The 24,287-nt window shown below is 31.7% G+C and overlaps 1 protein-coding gene and 1 long non-coding RNA gene across 2 annotated transcripts in view; one reads left to right on the forward strand and one right to left on the reverse strand.

The window, feature by feature from the left end:
* Positions 1–24,287, forward strand: part of LOC145279826 (uncharacterized) — a 302,766-nt gene that overhangs the window by 146,713 nt on the left and 131,766 nt on the right. The window lies entirely within an intron of this gene.
* LOC145280168 (uncharacterized) lies at positions 10,521–22,061 on the reverse strand. Its single transcript, XM_080131932.1, has 3 exons — positions 21,899–22,061; positions 14,541–20,335; positions 10,521–10,562 (listed from the first exon to the last, which is right to left on the reverse strand). The coding sequence occupies exons 2-3, from the start codon at positions 19,743–19,745 to the stop codon at positions 10,521–10,523; spliced, it is 5,247 nt and encodes a 1,748-aa protein (XP_079988058.1). The 5' UTR covers positions 19,746–20,335; positions 21,899–22,061.

Raw genomic sequence — 24,287 nt, forward strand, 5'->3', positions numbered from 1 at the left:
AACTTTTTTATGGTTGGCTGACAATATGCTTGTTTTCTACCGTAAAATCAGTTAAAATGAATCAGTTATAAAATTGATGCAGAGAAATTTGATGAACTAAAATTAATAATTAACTACAGAGTATAATTCTGAATTATATTACTGTTGTGGTCGCGTAAAAGAAACACAACTTGATATCTAGTGGAGACAAAATGCATTGAATAGGAAAGTAATTAGAACAAATAAAGAATGAGGTTATATGTCAGTCCGACTGCCAAGTGCACATGGCATGTGGATTACCTGTGTGCTAACGCATATTTTCCAGATTTTTACAATAAGTAGACCAGTTCATTATTATCCATATGGTGGGCACATCACAGCACACCCGTGCCAAGCCGCAGGGGTTTAAGCATTGTTTACTCCCAGGGTTTATCACAGTAAGGTCTGGAGACTTCCGTTTGTGGTCAGGGACTACGTAGACTATATCTACAATCTTTTACAAAAGATTTAATATCTGCATTTCCTTGGTAATATCATCCATTAGTTTCTGAATTACATCCCTATTCCGTTTAGCAAATTCATTCAATTTTGTGTTGCTATTTAGGCGTTCATATAAAGAAGCTGAAATGTTAGAAGCTTTTACGTTCAAACCAACTTCGTATTTGCTCATTCTAATTACTGCTCGCTTTGACATTGGTTTTTGCCTTTTCATTTAAGATTCGACCTCTTGTTTGCATTTCAAATAATTTCCTTTTGATGCTTCCTTGTTTTGAACGCGTTTATTTTATCATATTGTATTTATTCTCGTCACAGCTACGCCGTTTCTGGCATAGTTTCGAAGTATATGCTTTATTTTTTTCAGCGTATTCTTTGGTTTGCTGTATGCACTTTATTTGATAAGTCTGGTTGTTTTTCATCGACAGCTGTATTTCGAAGGGATTATGCATGGTGCAGTTTTATTTCTTGGACTTTCTTAAACTTACATATTTTCTGGCAAAATGTGTCAACTGATAAATCCCTAAAATTGAACTGATGCATCCAGTCTGTACCAAATGAATTGGCGGCGTTTCTTCACACGAAAATTGTCAATTTTTTGTAGTTTTTTCAATATAAAATTGGCAATAATTATACTCTCGAATTCTATTTTCCCCTGTCACTGACCTGACAATTTTATTGGTTTTAGCGTGGTTGGTTTATGCAATCAATTCCGTGAATACAGATTTATTATAGATGAATAAATACGACTGAGAGTCTAGGGGCAATTTGTACCGAGATTTCAACTTGTACATACTTCCTTATACTTGTGCGTCTGTTTTTGTGGATCTAACTCGAGTTTTATTTCTTTACTAACAGGGAGACCCGATGTTGCCTGGAGATTGAACAATGATCAATAAATGTTTCACACTCCGATATTTTTATCATTATCGAAATCGGGGTTTTTAATCAAATCAATCAATTGCCTGCTCTAGTTGGGGACCCATCGCGGTGGGCTTCACATGCTTCCCCGCAGTGACTTAGTCCAGAATACATTGTAGTCTATATTGGACTGTAGAGAACCAATTGTCGATTTTATAAAATTATTTATAACTTATAATAGCTTGCATTAAAGTTCAAATGCAAACGTGTTATGGTTCAGTTGTTCTCTAAACAAAAACATTCATTCCGAACATAGCCCTGTCATATCAATGAAGCTACTGTTGATTTTATACGCTTTCCTTACTGCTTGTGTGGTGATGTTAGCTTGAATTTAAGTTTGAATAAAAAAGTCAAGTATCACGCTTGAATTGTGCTTTAAAGAGAAACATTCATTTTGAACGCACTCCTTTCATATCAAAGAACCTACTGCTGATTTTATATATCGGGTCTTTAGGCTTGTGTTGGAATAAAACTTCTCAAAAGCACTTGTGATGTTATGCTTTGTACGGTGTTAACTTTGGTAAAAATCGTATGTTCTTTCTTTCAATCTGATTATTTCGATTATCGATTGTCGATACTTATCGAAGAGATTCCGATAGAAATCCTAGCTACGAACACTACCAAACACATGGATTATTTCAGTGTAAAATTTCATAAAAATCGGCTCAACCGTTTTCGAGTCTATAGGAACGGAACTCACACACATAAACACACAAAAAGAACCTTTTATATAATAGTAGATTCGTTCTGCAATGTGAACTGATGGCCAACTTTATTATACGTCGGACAAGTTTTAAAATGGTATGCACAATATTAACCAATGAAGGGCTTAAGAACATTGTATTTTGCCTTAAATTTTACTGAGGTGACTTGTTTTTTTTTTGGGGGGGGGTGAAAATCTTTTCTTATGTTTGATTTGCTTTTGAAGAAGAGTTTAACAATTCTTTCTGACATATCTTCTTTATATGAGCAGTGTCCGACTGTTCATTATTTTAGAGATTTACTTAATACGTATAAGTTATTTACAATCTACAGCTGAATTTTGTAACGTTAGATTTGGTCTTAATTCCAACTTCGCATTTTTAGCCTATTTTCTACGTCTCCCGCGAACACCAGTTCTTGTACGAATGTCAAGTATTAACAATTATCTTTGCTAAGTTCAGAAAGTTTGAAATCGTCAGTGGTTACTGACGATTGATAAGAACATCGAGAAGTTCTCGTTGTTTTTTTCTGGTCAAGGTCAGACATTTTCACCTTTGTAGAATAGAGAAGTCGTTTTCCCCAGCGAAAGTCAAGTCCTTTGTTTTTTTGTTTTTTTGTTTTTTCGAGATAAAATATAGTCCACAGACTTGTTATGTTCGGTGGTCCCTTACTTTTGATGTAAAAGGCAAACTTTTTTAGAGTTTGTTCATGTTTCACACTGTATTGTTTATAGATCTCTATACCTTCTGAAATATTAAAAAAAGGTTTTATCTTCTTTGGGGGAATAAATCAAATTGTCAATTGCATTAAAATGTCATTTGGAGAAAAAGCATTTGCATTCTCGGTATTTTGACCCATATTCGACACTGTAATAATAATTCTTCAAAATGTTGCTGTTGTTGCAGTAATCTTTATTCGTTCTTTTTTTTTTTTCGCTAGTCTTGATTCGTTTTTCTGTTGTTTTAATAAAAGTTTTTGAATTTTTCATTTTTTAGTCGTTTTTCTTGTTTTTTTTTTTTGTTGTTGTTTATGTTTTTTATTGTTTTTTTTTCAGTTTTTCTTCGTTTTTCTATTTGAAATTTATATCATTTTTCTTATTTTTTTTTAACTGCTGATTCGTCTGATTTTTGACCAATTCGAGCATAGAAGACTTGAAGTCTTTCATCTTTAAAAAGTGTCTTCATAAGTACGGCTTTATAAATGTTTATAAAGTGCTGCTAAAGTAAGAAAATATTTTTTTAAAGTTGAAAACCTCCTCTTATTTTTACCAAGATAAGAAGCATTTTAGTACGTTTTTTTTTGGCGTAAAGTTTTACCGTTAGATTTTCGTCAACAGTAAGTAAGGGCTTATAATTTCTACTTTTTTCTGCTACAAGAGGAAAAATAATGTATTGCCTGAATAAAATGAAATCACTAACTTCTTGGAGTGAAAATGAAAAATAATCACTTTAGCTTAAGAAAAAAATATTCAACTTAACGTTTTTCTGTTCAAGTCCGCTGATAATACCTGCTTTTAGCACTTGAGATTGCTGAGAATTTTCTCTGTCGTTTCTCCTCCATACTTGTTTTCTTTGAAGTTATTGAATAATATAATAATTATAATTAATAATAAAAAAATTATAATATTCTTTAGCACCCGTGGTGTTGAGTCCCTTTTAAGATTCTTAATTAAAAAGTCTCTTATAACTTCTGAGTCGCCAGTGTTACGAGTGGCATAAATTCAAATTCCTTAATATTCCTAGTCGCCAATGTTGCTGTGACAAAGGTTTGAGTCCCTTAAAATTCCTCGTCGCCTGTGTTGTGATTTCGTAAGAGTTCGTAATAAAAAATACGATTTGGCATTTAGTGAAAACAGATATATTGAACAGAAAAGTAATCAAAACAAATAAAGGGTGTGGCTATGCATCCGTCCGGCTGCCAAGTGCGCATGACTTGTGTGTAACATGTGTACTAACAGCGAGAAACATATTCTCGTAGTCTTTATAATAAATATAAAAGTTCATTATAAGGTGGGATCACCGCAACAATTACTTATTATCTACAGGTATTAATAGTAAGCGTTTTTAGGTTATATTTAAGATTACTAAGAATTTTCCGCTGTTGTTTCTCCATGGTTGTTCTCTTTGAAGTTATCAAATAATATAATATTAATAATAAAAAAAAATCTATAATATTTTTAACGCCCGTGTTGTTGCGTCATTTTTAAGATTCTTGAAAAAAAGATAAACTAAAGACGCTTACTAAGAATCGGCTCGTTTTAACTTTCGGTTACTGCTGCACATTTGGCTGGATAATTAGACATAGTGAAGCCGACAAGAAAGCCATTCTTAACATGAGGAAGGAAGGCTTTCATATTATCCGAGAAAAAGAAGGGATCATATCTTCCTTGTCAGTGTCATCCCGTTTGCAGAATAGAAACTGGAAACTAAAAATAGCAGACATCTTTAATATAATCCGTTTTTATTTAATATGTAAAATGAATATACAAATATCAATAGTTTTCATGGTGTAGGGATTTCCTCGAAAAAATCTCTTCTGAATTAATTCCAATTAAAACATTTTTTATGTTATGTATATTTCTGGACAAATAGTTGTAGATGTTATTTGTTTAAGTTAAAATTTAATGGACAGATTGTCGTATATGAATTCACCTAGAGCCCCACGCTAATACAAATACAAACTTGTAAAACCTTAAATTCCTTAAGTATTTTGAAGACATTAATAGGATCGTTGAAGTTTCATGTTACAGAGACACACCCAACATTGGCTTTTCCTCAAGGCAGCAATAAATTTCATTTTGCATTTTTTTCTCCAATTCTAAAATAAAAAAAATATAACCATGGGCCCCTATTAAAGAATGTAATAAGGACGACTAAGTACGTGCATCTAACTTATATATATATATATATATATATATATATATATATATATATATATACCTTAAGGAACTTGTTTCTTATCGTTGAGCACCTTCAGTTGTAATAAGTCGGTCAACCTAGCTCATATGCGTAGATCGTCATATAATGACTAGATCTCTCTGACTGGCGTTAAAAGCATTTAAAAAGAATAAGTGTTTAGCTTCAACTGTATCTCTCGCGATTGTCCATAGCTGAATGGTTCGGGTCCTTGCTAATGAAGCCAGACATGATTTCTGTTGCGAGGGTTCGAATCTCTCGACTGGCGTTAATCGTGACACCCTACACTGATGCTCCTCGAAAGGATGAAACACTAGTGTCTGTGGGTATCTAATTAATATATATATATATATATATATATATATATATATATATATATATATATATATATATATACAGCAAAAATAGTAATTAGAAAAAAACTGAAGAAAGTGCAAAATACTATTGCAGACAAATAAAATAGAAATTCCCCTCCTCGCCCCCCCCCTTTTTTGCTTCTTCTAATATAGTTTTTCCAGTCATAATAAACATTTCTGTTAAAGTCTGATGAAGTTACTGGGTCGTTGATATGATTCGGTAACCGAAACATTTGTAACTAAGCAGATAAAATAGTAATATATATATATATATATATATATATATATATATATATATATATTTGTTTATAAATGTATATATTTGTTTATAAATATATATATACTTATTTATGAATGTATATATAAAGATTTATGTATATATATATATATATATATATATATATATATAATATACGTATATATATACATTAATATACATACCAGAAAAAATAAGTATATATATATATATATATATATATATAGAGAGAGAGAGAGAGAGAGAGAGAGAAAGAGAGAGTCCAGTAATGAGCTTTCATACAGCGAAATTATTTGTTAATGATTAACAATATATAAAACTCGCTTGTCGAGTAAAGTATTTCTGTATATGATTTTTACCTGTTGCTTACTTAGCGTAATATTGAATAATTTGACCCCCTGTCTTTCCAAGCTTATAACTACTCGAAAAATGTAATTAAACCCCTATTTTTTTAATTAGAGGAGCAAGGACCAAGGTTTAATTTAAAAAAAAACAAAAAAAAACAACGTGGTTTAAAAAAAAATGGTTTTAAACTTCGGACTTTACAGGTAAATTTCTAAAAAACAGTACTTTTTTGTTTTAAATTTAAATATATTATTTATTGATCTTTTATCTTTAATTTGTGATATATAAAACTTTAGAGAGTAAATTAATTATTTACTTTTTAATAGACATTTGAAAATGGGGGGGCGTGAATTTAAAAAAACCCTTTGTCTAAAATATTATATTCGGTTTATTGGAAAGAGATCGAATAATGCAGCGTATGTCATTAAAGGGCCGTTTTAAGTCTTCCGCAGAAATTAAGGGGGTAATGAATATTATGTCATGGTTTAATGTGTCAAGACAGACTGTTTCTAGACGATTGCAAGAAATAGGGCCGTTTAATCGAACCCCAGAGAAGAAACTACTTTTTAGTTCGAAGAATAAGAAGAAGGGATTAGAATTTGCAAACAAGTATGTAATTTGGACATATGAAAATTGGGCAAAAATATTTTTCAGTGATGAAAGCAAGTTTAATTTATTTGGAAATGATGAAAAAAAACAATGTAAAGAAACGTATTGGTGAAAGATTAAGTGCAAAGTATATTAAGAAAACTATCAAGTTTGGGGGCGGAAGCGTCATGGTATTTGGAATGTTTTCTAGCCAAGGTACAACGCCTCTTGTCCGGTTACAAACTCGTGTAAACGCGCAGATCTATAAAAACATTGTTCAAGATCATGTTGCGCAATTCATACCGAATTCAGGTTCCGATAGGGCTACCTTTATGCAAGATAATATCCCATGTCACAAGGCAAACGTGGTAATGAGTTACCTTAGCGAGCAAGATTTCGAAATTATGGATTGGCCACTGCAAAGTCTTGACTTAAATCCAATACAGAGTCTTTGGAAGACATTAGGAGTGAAAGTTATGGAAAGAAATCCCACTAACACGGACGATTTGTGGGTGAATCTTTAAGAAGAATGGTCTAAAATTAGTATTGAGGATTGTCAAGAACTGATTCGTTCTTGTTGTCGAAAATCTGCAGCTGTCATTAAGAGCAAGGGCTGATTTACTAAATATTGATTGTACATGTATTTTTATTGTTTTTTGGCTGTTTACATTGTTTTTCTCAAGTTTGTCCTTTTAGACGTTCCTATTTTGAAAATATATAATTGTTGGTCGAGACATTTAAAAAAATAAGAGTGTTATATTTATTTATATACTAGCAGTTCAGTCCTATGCTTTGCTCGGTCCCTATGTATATACTGTTAATAACTTGCCATACGTGTGAATACTCTTTATGTAAGATTTTAAATGTTTAGACCAAAATTTGTCTGAGTAATTTCGTGGAGACCGCTGAGGTCAATTTTTTAACTTTGACACCAATTTTAACTCCTTAACATCTATTATTTTGATCTCAAATCAAAATATGATGTTTTACCCATGTCCAAGTCACCTACATCTAAAATTTCAAGTCTTTAGACCCAAAATTGTCGGAGGAATTTGGTAGAATCTGCAAAAGTCAACTCTTTCAACTTTTGAGCTTTTGGCAGACAAATTTTCGCCCCGCAATTGATTAAAATGCTTGCCGTATGTCTGAATAACCGTTATGTATAAATTTCAAATGTTTAGACCCAAAATTAGCTGAGTATTTTGCTAGACACCGCAAATGTCAAATCTTTTGAACTTTGATCCCTTGAAAGCTAAAATTTTCGACCCAAACCGATTAAAATTTTTTCTCTATCTCTAAATACCCGTTTTATAAAATTTCAAATGCTTAGACCAGAAATTGGCTGAGTAATTTGGTAGAGACCACAGAGGTCAATTTCTTTAACTTTGACTCCAATTTTGACCCCTTAACATTTAGTTTTTGGGGCTCAAATAAAATTAAAAAGTTTGAGGCATGTCCAAGTAACCTACCTTTAAAATTTCAAGTGTTTAGACCCAAAATGAGCGGAGGAGTTTTGTAGAGTTTTCAAATGTCAAATCGTTGAACTTTGACACCTTGACAGCCAAATTTCTGGCCGAAAACCGAGTAAAAAGATCGTCCCAAATTTCATTACTCCTTATGTCAAATCTCGAGTCTCTAGACCCAAAATTGACTGAGTTCTTTGGTAGGGAAATGTATACAGATACACACACACACACATTTTCACTTTTATAGATATACTGGCATGGGTGTCCGGCGTTGCCTGGGTGTTTGAAGGTGTGTGTTGAGCACAAAAACGTGCTAGCAAGAAGGCAGGCTCGAACCCGTACCGTGAAGATGGAAAAGAACGGGAAAAAAACGTGACGAAGGTTTAAATTAAGACTAGACAATCGAAATTTTAGGAAGACATGCAAACATACATACATACATTTATATATTGGTAGCTCAAATTTTTTACCAAACCGATTAAAAAGCTTGCCCTATCTCTGATTACCCTTTATGTCAAATTTCAAATGTTTAGACTAGAAATTGTCTGAGTAATTTGGTAGAGACCGCAGAGGTCAAATTTGTTTTTAACTTTGGCCCCTATTATGACCCCTTAACATTTATTGTTTTGGGCTGAAATTAAGTTATTAACTTAGACCCATGTCCAAGGAACCTATATCTAAAATTTCAAGTGTTTAGAGCCAAAATTGTTGGAGGGGTTTAGTAGAGTTCTCAAAAGTCAAATCGTTGAACTTTGACCCCTTAACAGCCGAATTTCTGGCCGATAATCGATCACATCAATTTTCCCAAATCTCTGTACCCCGTGTATCAAATTTCGAGTCTGTAGACCAAAAATTCTCAGAGTTATTGCGTATGGAAATGTACACACACACACATACACACACACACACACAGACACTTTCACTTTCATAGATATATAGATAGATGTACAGACTAGCATGGGTGCCCGGCATTGACCGGGTGTTTTGGAGGTGTATGCTGAGCAAAAAAAAAAAAATTAAATTTTTTTAACTTTGACCCCTATTATGACCCCTTTACATTTATTATTTTAGACTCAAATCAAATTATTAAGTTAGATCCATATCCAACGAACCTATATTTAAAATTTCAAGTGTTTAGAGCCAAAATTGTCGGAGGAGTTTGGTAGAGTTCACAAAGGTCAAATCGTTGAACTTTAATCCCTTAACAGCCGAATTTCTGGCCGAAACCAATCACATCGATTTTCCCAAATCTCAGTACCCTGTATATCAAATTTCGAGTCTGTAGACTGAAAATTGACAGAGTTATTGCGTAGGGAAATATACACAGACAGACACACAGACTGACAGACAGACACACAGACACGTTCGCTTTTTTATATATATATATATATATATATATATATATAATGATGATGATGATGATGATTGCTGCAACTTTCCAGATGATTGTCGTCATATTGAGTTCTCCCCACTCATCGTCCATGCCATCTCCGCAGTCCCGCCACAGATTTACAAATCTTTAAGCATATGTTACATAGAAATTGAGCAATTTTACATACATACACACATACATACAGACATACATACAGGTATGTTTTTGTAGGAATATATTTTCTTATAATATATACCAATCCTTATTTAAAAAGCTCAATGTAATTACATAGCAATATTGAGAATAAATGACAAAGAACTATATTCGAAAATACATGATGTTGACCATCTTCTAATTCATTCCTTTAAGTCAGTTGACTTTTGACAATTCTTGACAGTATCAGTTTCGTAGCGCAAAATCAATCACTTAATTATTATATTAATCAGTGAATCTATTATGCCCTTAACTCATCAGAAGAAATAGCAACAATCAATCCGTCAAAAGGAAATGAAGTGTGATTTAACATGATTTAAATCCGGAAATTACGCCATTTTGAATAATAAGCAACTGATTGATATAATAATTAAGTGATTGACTTTGCCCTACGAAACAGATACTGTCAAGAATTGTAAAAGTCAACTGAATTAAAGGAATAAATTATAAGATAGTCAACATCATGAATTTTGGAATATAGTTTTTTGTCATTTATTCTATATATATATATATATATATATATATATATATATATATATATATATATATATATATATAGGACCATTTTTCTATAACCATCTAATATGATAATCCATTTTTTTTTTTTTTCATGTAAAATATATTAAAACTACAAAAATAGTAAACACATGTGCTTCCAACATAGTACCCATATTTGAATAACTTCACCGCTTTTGGATTTAGATTTCTCCGGTTTGCAAGTGCATTAAGTTGTAGGGGAAAAGTGGGATGGGGCGAATGTTTACGATCAAAACCACAAGAAAATTAACTTCGGTGTTCGGTAACATGATGGATTTTCCAATCAGTCAAAAGAATCTTTCATTTTTGTTGGTATCGGATGATGATGGCATAGTGATGATACTACAGGACCGGGGTGTGCAAACGATCTGGGGTTCAATCCTCGTGCGGAATTAAATGAGTTTTGCAGACTGTGCACTGTTAAATTAATGTAACAGAAGAAAGAAAATATAAATCACAGATCTTATCTCTCTATCAATTTATTTATCTATCTGCCTTTCTAATATATATATATATATATATATATATATATATATATATATATATATATATATATATATATAGTAATACAAATTTAAGATTCTATGATTTTTCAGGCTTATGCGCATAAGCCTGAAGAATCCTAGAGTGAATGAAATGCGGAATATTCAGTGTAGCTTAATCGCCATATATATTTTATAAATTACTAACTAGCTCTACCAACGTATTGAGCACTTTTGAAGTAAATACTTAAAGTTTACGCATAAAGTTATACTTTCGTATATTAATTTTATGTGAGTAAATGAAGTAGTTATATATATATATATATATATATATATATATATATATATATATATATATATATATATATATATATATTTTCTTGAAAAAGGATTTCGGCCTCAACAGAAAGATGTTCAACAAAATGTTTAACCATAAAATTTACCAAAAACTATTAATATTAAACTATAAAAAGAAAGATACTAGAATTTAAGCAAAAAATATTTTATTTCAACTCAATCAGATGTGCCTTATGCACTAATAAAAATGCAATTGGCATTTTGTTGAACTTTTTAAGATTTTAAATATTTATAAATTTTCTCATAAAATGAATATAAAACATTAGAAGAACAATGCAAAATTATCCAATTATATCAATAAATATTAGTAAATTGTGTAAATAAATCTTGAAAAAAATGATTATTTAGTAAATTGATTTTAATTTATTGTTCATTTAAAAAAATATTCAAATATTTAAAATCACTTAATTGTCAGCACATTTTTTCATTATCAAAAAAGATTATTGGATTATTTTTAATTTGCAAAATAAAAACCGGCAATGAAAAAATCGTAAATCAGCAAAAATTAATAAATTGTTTCATTATAAAAAAAATATTTATATACTACAGATATAATCTATGTTTAATTAATTTTAATCAAGTAAAACAAATGTTTTCTTATCAATAGCATTGAAATAAAACAATCGTTTTTATTATGATAAAATGTAATGAATTCGCTGATTCTGGATGTTTTAACTGTACTTCTATCTTTCCAAATTAAAATTAATCTAATAAATGTATTATTATGACAAACTTTATTGATAATTTAGTGACTTTAGATTTTTCTTATGATTTAAAAATTTGTCTTCTAATGTTTTTTATGCAATTCATTTTATTTCTTCTGTCAAAAAAATTATAATCAATATAATAATCGTTTTTTATAATGAGAAAATTTATAAATATTTAAAATCTTAAAAAGTTCAACAAAATGCCAATTGCATTTTTATTAGTGCATAAGGCACATCTGATTGAGTTGAAATAAAATATTTTTTGCTTAAATTCTAGTATCTTTCTTTTTATAGTTTAATATTAATAGTTTTTGGTAAATTTTATGGTTAAACATTTTGTTGAACATCTTTCTGTTGAGGCCGAAATCCTTTTTCAAGAAAATACCTAACTTTTTAAAATTCTATTCATCAACAACATAAGCAACAATAAAAATAATAGAATTATATTTATTAATTAATAGAACATGCTAATGATCACAGGAAAAGTATTACATAAAAAAAAATTTACAGAAATTTTTTTAAAATTCTGAATTTAAGTGATTCATAAAAGTGCTATCGTTCGCCTGCAGGGATACAGTTATAGCCCCATACCACGCTGATTGGGAGGTTAGCACTCAAGTTTTTGCTATTTCGATTGGATATATGGTCTGATTTTTCTCAATTATTTGTTTCTTTTATATTTTTCCAAAGAAATGCCAATATTGATGGACGACATTTTGGAATGAAAATTAAAATTATATGAAATATTGGTGTCACTGATAATATTTCACTTGTTATTATTCTAAATAATGCAAGTAAAATGCCCAAATCGGCTTTCATAAAAGTGAAGAATATCTGGTTTTACAATGAAATTTCTGCAAAAAAAATTTATTGAAATATATAATTTCGGAATTAATTCATTGAGGATCGTAATTTTAAAATAAAAATCTATTTGTTTGAACACACACATATTCCATTGCAGTAGAAAACATTCTAGTGGCTTTTTCAAAATGCTCAGTATTTTGTTGACAATATTTGCGAATTGAAGAGTCAGTTTTGAGATAAATTTTGAATTGCTTGAGTGTAAATAAAATTGTTGTTTTTTTAACTCTAGTATCTTCCTTTTTAGAGTGTAATATTGATCAATAGTTTTCAGTAAAATAATTTTCCTGTTAAAATTTTATAGTACATTTATCTCTTGAAGCAGAAATCTTGTCTCCAGTTTAGTTATGATTCATAACAGTGCTATTGTTCGCCTGCAGAGTTACAGTTACAGCCCCATGCCATGCCTAGGTGATGGTTGAATTTTAAAAGCGAAAACCACCACTATTTATTTCTATTGAATGTATGACCTTGTTTTTATCAAATGTTTGCTTCCTTTATATTTTTTCAAAAAAAATGCCAACAATATTGGACATTTTGGAAGGAAAATTGACATTACTAGAAAAGTTAGTGTCACTGACAATATTCCACTTATTATTATTTCTAACAATGCAAGTATAATGCCCAAAATCGACTCTATTCAAAGTGTGCAGAATAGCTGTTTTTACTTTGAAATTTGTTCCAAAAATATTTTGTTTTTTTGTACTGAAATTCATAATTTCAGCATTAATTCGCCGAGGATTATAATTTTCAAACATAAATCTATTTATTTGAACACACAAATATTTCATTGCAGTAGGAAACGTTCTAGTGACATTTTCCAAGTGCTCAGTATTTTGCTGACATTTGATACAATGTTTGAGCACTGAAGCATCAGTTTTGAGCAAACTTTTAAATTGCTGTCGACCATCAGTAGGATGAAGTTGAATAACTAATCTCTGTGGTATTCCAGCAATCTGCAAGGTTTGGAACCCACAGCCAACTTTAAAGGTGCAATTACATTCACTATCTTGTAGTCTTTGGCAGTTTTGTTTGTGTATTCTAAGACATTTCATCACTTTACTTTCTTCAAAAGTGAATAATTGTTTGGCACTGTCAGGGCACTTGTTTATCAAAGATTCCCAAAATGCAATAGCACATTCTTGTTGGCCACTATTAAAAACGCCTCCGATTGATTCTCTAAGATCAGCAACACTGTGAGTGCCAGGGACAAGCAATCTTTTTAATTGCTGAATTGGCAAATCAATGTTTGGAATGCTTTTAATGATGTTAGACAACAAAGGAAGGTGGTAAATTGTCTGAACAATACTGTTAGCAAAACAAGCATTTCTTTCATTGATCAATTTGAGGTCCAAATTATTTTGAGAAATTGAATTGTCTATTTTCAGCCATTTTCTATTTGGACTATTATGTTTTTGCTTCAAATCATGATCTATAACGATTGTTTTTTTTCGTTTATAAGTCTGTTTGTACAATGACAAACTTTGAGGCTTAACAGAACAAGGAGGAAGCGGTGGCAAATCAACCCTGTCTCTTTTGGCCCTCAATCTATTATATTCAGTCCATGCACTTTTGTTACACATGGTCAATTTATGAGGGTCAAGGTCGATCAAATAGACATTGCACAGCTTTCTAGCACGTGACAAAGCTACATAGGCCATTCCATCTGAAAAGACATCAGATCCCAAGTCAACAATGATACCATCGACTGAAATACCTTGGGTTTTGTGGACAGTTAAAGCATAGCTGAGTGACAAAGGTATTTGAGATCTAGTCACAAAGAGGCCACGAGAAAGTTCATAGTCAGCTTGCACAAATTCAACATTGACTGCATGATCCATATGATCAAATTTTACAGTCACAGCAACAACTTTGCCATCTTTCATTTGTATTTCAGTGACTGTACCCATTATACCATTGCAAAGTCCTTTTTCGATATCAATATTCCGACGCAACATGCATCTAGCACCAATTCCAATTTTAAGCACAGTTTCAAGTCCAGCTGTGTCAGAAATCTTTTTAAGTTTAGAAGTTTTTGGTGTCTGTTTTGATTTTTTTTTTGTTACGGTTTTTTGTCTTAAGTTGGAATCAGTTGCTGAAATTTCAATGATATGAATATTATTTTTTTTCAACATTTTATAATTCACTTCCTCAGCAGATTCATTTGTGGGTACAATGCAAATAATATGCATTTTCTTTTGCAAATTTTGCAAAAGATCAGTAACTTGATCAATATTTGCTTTTTGTTTAGGATTGATTCGATGCCTTTTCAAGATCTCAATATCCTGATCAGTTGGTGACCCAAGTCTAATTCTGTTAAGAATATTAACAAAGTTTTCATTGTCATCTTTTTGTCGCATATTTATGGTCAATTCATCATAATCGAAATATGACCACAAATTTATACCAGCAATTCCCAAATTTGATTTTCTAGCATCTTGAATAGATATTTTGGAAAATACAGGTTTTTCATTAACAGGTGGAAGCTGGAATAAATCACCAAATGCAACAATTGACATGTTTGCAAATGGATACACTTGTTTCCTAATATCACCAAAAACATCTTGCAAACGTTGGTGAATAAATGCTAATTGCAAGTGACTAACCATGCTTATTTCATCAATAATGAATAATCTCACATATCCAAGCATGGTTCTCAAACTTTTTATTTTATCCTTTGATAATGGTTCATATTTAGGTGTAGAACCATGCTGCACATTTAGTTGAAAGACTCTATGGCATGTAGATCCTTTCAAAATGTAAGCACTGACACCAGTAGGAGCACAAATAACTACACTGGGTCCATTGATGGCAGGATATGTGAGAGTAATTTTATCTGCCAGTGCATTGATCAGAAAAGATTTGCCCACACCCCCAAAACCACTAATAAATTTGAGAATTTGTGGACAATCGTCACAATTGCACCTGTGAATAGGGTTTTCCTCATTCCAATGAAGATTTTGTTGCTCAAGTTTGGAAATAATTTCATTATAAATTTCTTTTTGAATGAAATTCAATTTTTGCTCATTTTCTAAAACTTGAGCTTCAGTGACATGTCTGATTTGAGGCATATTTAAATCAGCTTCATTTTTATCTGCCTCTTTAGCCATATTAGGATCGCAATCAATTTGATCATCATCAGCGTTATTTTCATTTGCATAATTTTTAGATTTTTGCTCTATTTTTTTGCTTATTTCAATAGCATCTTTAATTTTTTTCTTAATACTTTCATAATTTGTCATTTCAGACAAATATGGAGCATTTTGATAAAATGATTGCTCATATGATTTACAGCCATCAAGTAAATCAATTTCTTCTTGGCGCCAAGGTTTGAACAGCATCAACAAATTGTGATAATATCGTTCTTTTGTTTCAGAAGTCAATCTCACATTTGGCGTCTTTATAGCTTTTTCTTTCACTTTTTTTAAAAAGCCATGATTATTTCGCAGCTTCAATGAAACTTTCTCATCATCATTTGTGGAAGCATTCATTGTTCTTTCATAGTTTCTCGCAACATAGTACAAACTTTTATTTTCCATAGAATCAGGTCTATTCGGGTACCATGTTTCAACCATATTGCCATAATACAAATCTGTAGAATCAGGCTGCATTTGATCCAATTCTTCTTGTGGCAAAAATCTGCGGGTTCTATATTCAGGTATATCAGCACCGACCCACATTACAGTTGCAGAAGCTCCAAACAAGTGATGTCCCAACAGCTTATCAGCAACTTCATAAGCTCCTGAATCTCTTTTGGACAATGTATAAAGACCAGCGCTTTTGCATTTACCATAAAATGATTTTGATTGGTCCAATGACCACACACCTTCAGTCTCAGATGTTTCATATTTAGTCTGATAGCTGGTGATGTAATGGTTCAGAATCATTGAATTGTCAGAAATGTACTGCAAGTCAATATTAGACTCCCACATCATCAAAATAGCTGGGTTGTAAGCATTAATGTACTGCTCTTGTGAGCTTCTATTCAAATTATACAATTTTTTAATTTTTTTGCCACATTTATGTGACCTAACACTTTCTTCAATTGTGTTAAATTTGAAATTTCCAGCAGATTTAGGAAATCCATAGCGACAAATTGTGTAAAATTTATTTCTGACAAATTTTTTACGGTAACATGATCCACCACAAGTGTGTCTTTGCACTTTATTCACCAAATAGGCTAATTTAGGTGATTTAAAATGGTTGGGAAGTTGACAAGTAATAATAGATTCAATGAAAGTTTGGACTATTTTGTGTGAATCTTTGTCAGTCTCATCAAAAATAGGAGCATCTTTGCAGTACACTTTCATGTGTACATGAGGAGTGCCTCTGTTTTGATACTCTAATCGCCAAAAATAATGGGCAACTTCAGTCAGAGGGCCGTTTTTGTCAAGTATGACAATCTTCAAAAATGATGTGAATCTATGATAAAAATGTTCACTGACTGCCACAATATCATCATTATTTATTTGTCCAAATTTTTTAGTTGTATTATTCAACTTTTCAAGAAATTCGTGCAAATCTTTGAGGATATATTCATTGCAAGACAGTGTCAAAAAGAAAGTGGGTACTCCATAACACTCATCAAAAGCTTGCAAATCCGTGTATTTTCGAGCCCAAAATTCCTTAGATCCTCGCATATTTGCCATCATCATCGACAAATTGCCTTCCAGTTGCTTATCATTATTTGTCAATCTTTTTTTCAGTTCAGCAACTGTTATTTTTGGCATTTTTGCTGTTTTCATTATAGCATAAATACCAGCATCAATGGCTCGTTTATCAGCTTTATCGGCAGAAAACATCAAATATTGAATATTTCTTCTGAATCTAGGATCACAATGGTTCAATCGATTTCTGATGTACATGTATGGTTTTACTTTGCCATATGGACGTTCATTTGAAAACATTCCAAATCTACCTCTTGTGAACAAATCAGGAAAACAAAACAATTCCAATAATGGGTCATTGTCAGTTAGTAATACTCCTTCAACTCTTTTTTGCCTGAAAATCGTCAAATCCTTTTCAGGTGGCAACATTGGTTGCATTTCAATGAGCGTGTGATGCTCATATGAAATCTGAGCCCCAGTCTGAGTCAGAAAATGATCCATTTTCAGACTATCATTTCGCCCAGTGCATGTGACAATTTCATCCAAGTTGGCATTTCGATCAATTTTAATGTCATTGTACAAGATATTGTTGTTTTTCAACCAATCCAAAGCTTTGAGAACTTTATCCATATTAACCAATGAGCGCCAAATAATATTTTTTTTGTTTGGCAATGTATCAACTATAATTTCAAGTAATTTATGATCATTGTTTGGCAATGTATTCATAGCATGGTTGATAGTTGTTTCCATTGGCATTGGCAAATGACTAGCTATTCCTCTGATAGCTGGGATCAACTGGCTTTGCAGTCCTTTAAACTTGTATGGCACCAATTTAATTATATTCATAAAGCATTTGGCTCTTTGAATAAGAAGACTTTCATACATATTCAAAATGGAGATTTCAGGTGGGATGTGATCAACTTGAAGACCATTAATCGATGCCAAATTTGGTACTTTTTTGTATGTTATCATATCCGATTGACATTTTTTGCATACAATACATGGTAATGTGTAATTTGCTTTAATAATGTTAAGTATTGTTTGAGATTTTATTTTATCCCAGTTGTCCCATTCATGCAATTCTGAATCTTTTTTGCGCATTTTGCAAATGTCACAATGATTTATTTTAAAATCATAAATTGCCTTTTGAAATTTTTTAAACAAATTGGCATATTTTGTTGTTACATAAACCTCAGTGTGAAATTCATTTTCATTTGAAAAGGATTCATTGTAAAGGTCAGAAATAGTAGCATCTCTGCTAACCTGGTAAATTAACTCAGTATATAATGACCAGTCACCTTCAAGTATTGCGATGTCATATTTGTTAAGCCATGTTCCAATCGACAATAATCGATATACTTTTCTGATCACTGTTCTCAGGTGTTGCGAGTGTGGTGACAAGAGTTTCAGCAGGGCCAGCTTGTCCATGCAATCACTTTGGCCACAGCAATAAATTCTATCAGAATGCATACCTTTGCAACTTTGGAAACTATCCAATTTCTTCCTCATTTGAGCAATTGTCAAATTCGGACTCAAATCAGACAAATTGTTATGCAATCTTTTAGCATATTCCAATTTCTGAGCTGAGTCTGGACAGCCATCTTCGATTCTACACAGACGAGTCATTGATATTCTGTAGTCACTGTTATTAATTTGATTTTCATTGTTTTCATTTATGGGGACTTCAAATGTGTTTAATTCACTGCAATCACATTCTTGGCAATGCATAAATTTAAAATTGTGTCTTGACAACTGAGCCAATGGCACATATTCATATTTGCTTTTATCGCAAAGAAAGTGCTCATTGGTGAAGCAGTGGAACAAATTATTGCCCCAATAAGTCTGCAGACCGTCATTGTTGGCTTTTTCTACATAAGAGTGGATGCATCTGAAGTACTTCTTCAATTGGTTGATCATGAAGTTTCTCATGCCAACTCCTTCAATATATTTCTTGTTGACAGTGCTGAATGCACTTTTATTAGCCAATCTGCGTTCCTGTAGGTCTGTTATATTCTCTTTGACAATATTTTTGTATGACATAATCATTTTCCGCATTATAATCATTTTTTGCATTAATTCATTATAACATCTTCGTCGTTTTTTAATTTGTCTCATATTTCTAATCAGAATGTGTCGATGAAAATTAGCATCTTTGCTTGACATTTCGAATTTGCAAGTAAATTTGGATGCTGTTTTTCTATGTTTATTTTTATATTTGCTATAATATGCTTTTGCACAAATTTTTTCTCTATTTTTTTTATAATATTGGGCCATTTTCGCATGCATTTTTTCTCTATTTTTATTGAAATATTTTTTATTTGACTCTTTTTGCTTTTTTTTATAAGTATCATTATTTACCGCCTTGAGTTTTTTTTTATAATTCTGAACTCTTTGTTTTATTTTATCTTTATTTTTTCTATAATATTCAGCTTTTCTAGCTTTTTCAGCAATTTTATCATATACTTTTTTATTGCCATCATTTGCATTGGTGTACTCCATTTCATTTTGCTTATCAATAGGTCCTGGGTTAATTTCGACTCCACCAATGATCAGAAGCATCAGAATAATAGATCTGTTTTTATGCATAATGTAGCATTTATTGTGATAACGAGGCTTACATTCGAAATGAATTATGCAATTTTTAATTGTGAAATATAATTTCTATTTCATAAAAGATATATTTTAATTAAATTTTATCTTGTTCACAGTGAAAATAGAAAAAATATAATCACATATTACATTTTTATAATTATGAACATAAATACAATTTTAATGACTTTGCAATGCAATATAGTTGGCAAAAATATGTCAATTATGTGCAAATTGAACAAGAAACGAGTCAGAAAATGTATAAAAATGGTCAAACAAGTGGTAGGAGTGACAAGCCTTATGCAGTGTCTTGACAAGCTTGAGTTGTCTTTTCCTGTTCTGAGTGCCCTCACTCTCAGAAAGTCTGTTCTTGGCGATATTCTTCCTCTCTTTCACTTGCTTTCTCCTTGCTCATATCTCTCTCTGTTTGTTCCTGAACAATCTATCACTCAGGCTTTCTTTTACTTTGACTCGATCCTTCCTTTTCCATTACAATCTTTTATATTCCCTCCTGCGTCACTCTCTTTCTCTCTAATTAACAGTCTGAGTCTCTAATTGTCACTTTGTAGTCTCAAGTCTCGGATGATCTGAATGAGCAATATAAAAAAAATAAAATAATTAAATAAAGGTCAACAATGAATAGTAGAGAGAACTGAGAAGTATTGAGAGTACTATTGAGAAGAAGAAGAATCGGTCAGGGAGGTGGAAAATAGGGGCAGTGAAAGGGGGGTGGGAACATGACGAAGTGAAAAAGTGGAGGAATAGTGACGTTGAGGTAGGGGAATGGGGAGAGTGATAAATAGATTGTAGAAAATGAGGGGGGGGGCGAATGTATAGTAAGGGTGTGCAGTAGGTGCAGTAGTAATATATACATACATGTGTGAAAGGAGAATAAAGATAAATAAAAGAAATGACCCCCAGAATAATATAATACCCTATAAATTTGTCATTTTAATCTAACTCAGCCTATCATCAAAGAAAATGACAAAGATGGCTTTATTTGCTAAATCGTTTTAAAAACTTGACTGTTTATTTCGTTTCTTAGAGTCTTCCAATTTATTTATCGTCTGCTAATGCGTTATTAATCGGTGATTTTTTGGTGGGCGTTGTTGAGCAAGAATAAAAATATGAGATTTAAACTGTTGGGGCATTTTTGACAACTTCTGTGCCCTTGGGGGCGAAATGGGAAGTTTAGAAAACATTTTTTTTTACTATGTAAATCTATATAATGATTATTGTCGTAATATTACTTCTTGTTAATTTTGTACTTAGGTATAAATGTGCTTCTGCATTTATGTTACCGTTGTTACACGAGTATTTGTTACACCCTTATAGTAAAAATGTTGGTGATCATGCACTTATTGTACCTATTTACTATGCCTCCCCACGGGACAGAGTTAGACACCAGGGTCGTTTTTTAACGCGGAGAAAAGGTACAAAAATAAAAATTGTCTCAGTCGTGACAGATTTCTCCTCCACCGAAAGAGAACATGAAATGGAAGTGCAGCATCTGAAGAACAGATGCACTAATTGTAACACACTATTATTTTCTTAATAATGAGGTTAGGACATTACGTCGTCGCCGGCAAACTTGCGAAGAAACGATAAGAAATATCGAAAGACAAAAACTGGCTGTAACATATTCTTGCATTATTTACAAAAAGTTGTAAATAATGCAAGAAAATGTTACAGCCAGTTACAAAATTAAAAATGATAATAATATATTCATAATATATTCTTGACAGGCCACAAAATCACCGCAATACCACATTTACTCCGGGGAGGGGGGGTCCTACGTAAGTCCCAGGAATTTGTATAAACGAAGTTTAACCAATTACGCATAACTATAAAAGAAAGTAAGAATTTTATTGACACAGCATTTGTAAACAAACAACAAAAAAGTTGTAAATAATGCAAGAAAATGTTACAGCCAGTTAAAAAATTAAAAATGATAATAATATATTCATAATATTCTTGACAGGCCGCAAAATCACCGCAATGCCACATTTACTCCAGGGGGGGGGTCCTACGTAAGTCCCAGGAATTTGTATAAACAAAGTTTTACCAATAACGCATAAATATAAAAGAAAGTAAGAATTTTATTGACACAGCATTTGTAAACAAACAAAAAAAAAAAATAGTACGCTTACCTGTTTTAAATAATGCAAGAAAATGTTTCATGTAAGGAGCTCTGCACCGCAGACATAAATAAACAACTTTACGGATGTGTGTTTGTTACAATTTAACGTCTGCTCATTCGGTAATAGTCGGTAATTTTCGGTGGGCGGTGGTGAGCATGGATGGAAATGCGGGATTTAAACTAAATTAATTTAGCAACGGTATTAATGTAACGGATAATCAAAAATAGGGGAAAAATCAGTTATGTAATATTTTACACAAATACTGAACAGTAGCCCCCCCTCTCTGTCTGTCTGTCTGTCTCTCTGTCTCTCTCCCTCTCTCTCTGTGTCGCTGTTATTATGGTAGTACGAATAGTGGTTTGTTTATGTTATAGTGGTATAAAAGAAAGTAAGAATTTTATTGACACAGCATTTGTAAACAAACAAAAAAAAAAAAAATAGTACGCTTACCTGTTTTAAATAATGCAAGAAAATGTTTCATGTAAGGAGCTCTGCACCGCAGACATAAATAAACAACTTTACGGATGTGTGTTTGTTACAATTTAACGTCTGCTCATTCGGTAATAGTCGGTAATTTTCGGTGGGCGGTGGTGAGCATGGATGGAAATGCGGGATTTAAACTAAATTAATTTAGCAATGGTATTAATGTAACGGATAATCAAAAATAGGGGAAAAATCAGTTATGTAATATTTTACACAAATACTGAACAGTAGCCCCCCCTCTCTGTCTGTCTGTCTGTCTCTCTGTCTCTCTCCCTCTCTCTCTGTGTCGCTGTTATTATGGTAGTACGAATAGTGGTTTGTTTATGTTATAGTGGTATAAAAGAAAGTAAGAATTTTATTGACACAGCATTTGTAAACAAACAAAAAAAAAAAAATAGTACGCTTACCTGTTTTAAATAATGCAAGAAAATGTTTCATGTAAGGAGCTCTGCACCGCAGACATAAATAAACAACTTTACGGATGTGTGTTTGTTACAATTTAACGTCTGCTCATTCGGTAATAGTCGGTAATTTTCGGTGGGCGGTGGTGAGCATGGATGGAAATGCGGGATTTAAACTAAATTAATTTAGCAATGGTATTAATGTAACGGATAATCAAAAATAGGGGAAAAATCAGTTATGTAATATTTTACACAAATACTGAACAGTAGCCCCCCCTCTCTGTCTGTCTGTCTGTCTCTCTGTCTCTCTCCCTCTCTCTCTGTGTCGCTGTTATTATGGTAGTACGAATAGTGGTTTGTTTATGTTATAGTGGAAAACTCTTATGAAACTAAAATCCGGCAATTTTTATTTTTTTAATAACGGTATTAGTATCAAAATATCTGAAAATGATATCTTAAACTAAACAGAAGAATGTCAAGGTAATTATTGTACTATTTCAGAAAATGTTCAATAAGTATGTCTCAAGTAAATTAATTTTTTATTTTTTCCACCGGTACCCTACGTTGGATTACTCAATAGTAGTCTCTAAGTAACATTTGTTTGTCTCGCAGTTACTTGCGAGACTAACTAAGTAACATTTTGTTTGTCTCGCAGTTACTTGCGAGACTAATATAATCTTAAAGTTATGAGGGTATTTTGAAGCATGGAAACAATGTTATTTTAATTTAATATTAAATTTTGTATATTTTAAACAGCCCTCTGCTCTTGGTCTCAACAAAAAGTATTTATTCTCGAGCGGCCTACGCGCCTTGATAAGTGGTGACGCCTACGTAAAAAATAATACATAAATAAATAAAATAAATAAAAGTAAACGGCGTTGAAAAAAATTGAAATTTGCATTTTGAACAGTGTTCACTTCTAGCAACAATATTCGAAAGACTCCACGTGAATCATTTATTCTAAAGACTCCACGTGAATAGCGTTTATTTGAACCGGCAATAAAACGCTGTCTAAACTTAAAATTTCCAGTTTTCTCAACGTCTTTCATTTTCATTTCAATACTTTTTTGTGACCAAAAGCGGAGAACCGCTTGAAATATTAAAAAAAAAAACATCGTTTTCATGCTGCAAAAAAAACTCATAACCTGGAAATTACTATTCTAGAAGCATACACTCGTTGTTAACATTAATACACACACACACACACACACACACACACATATATATATATATATATTATTATTATTATTATTATTATTATTATTATTATTGTTGTTGTTGTTGTTGTTGTTGTTATTATTGTTGTTATTATTATTATTATTGTTGTTGTTGTTGTTGCTATTATTATTATTGTTATTCTTATTATTATTATTATTATTATTATTATTGTCATTATTATTGTTGTTATTATTATTATTATTATTGTTATTATTATTATTATTATTGTTGTTGTTGTTGTTGTTGTTGTTGTTATTATTATTATTATTATTATTTTTGTTGTTTTTGATGGTGTT

This window comes from Euprymna scolopes, chromosome 7 (genome assembly GCF_053919585.1).
Source record: "Euprymna scolopes isolate OS-2025 chromosome 7, ASM5391958v1, whole genome shotgun sequence".
NCBI lineage: Eukaryota > Metazoa > Mollusca > Cephalopoda > Sepiida > Sepiolidae > Euprymna > Euprymna scolopes.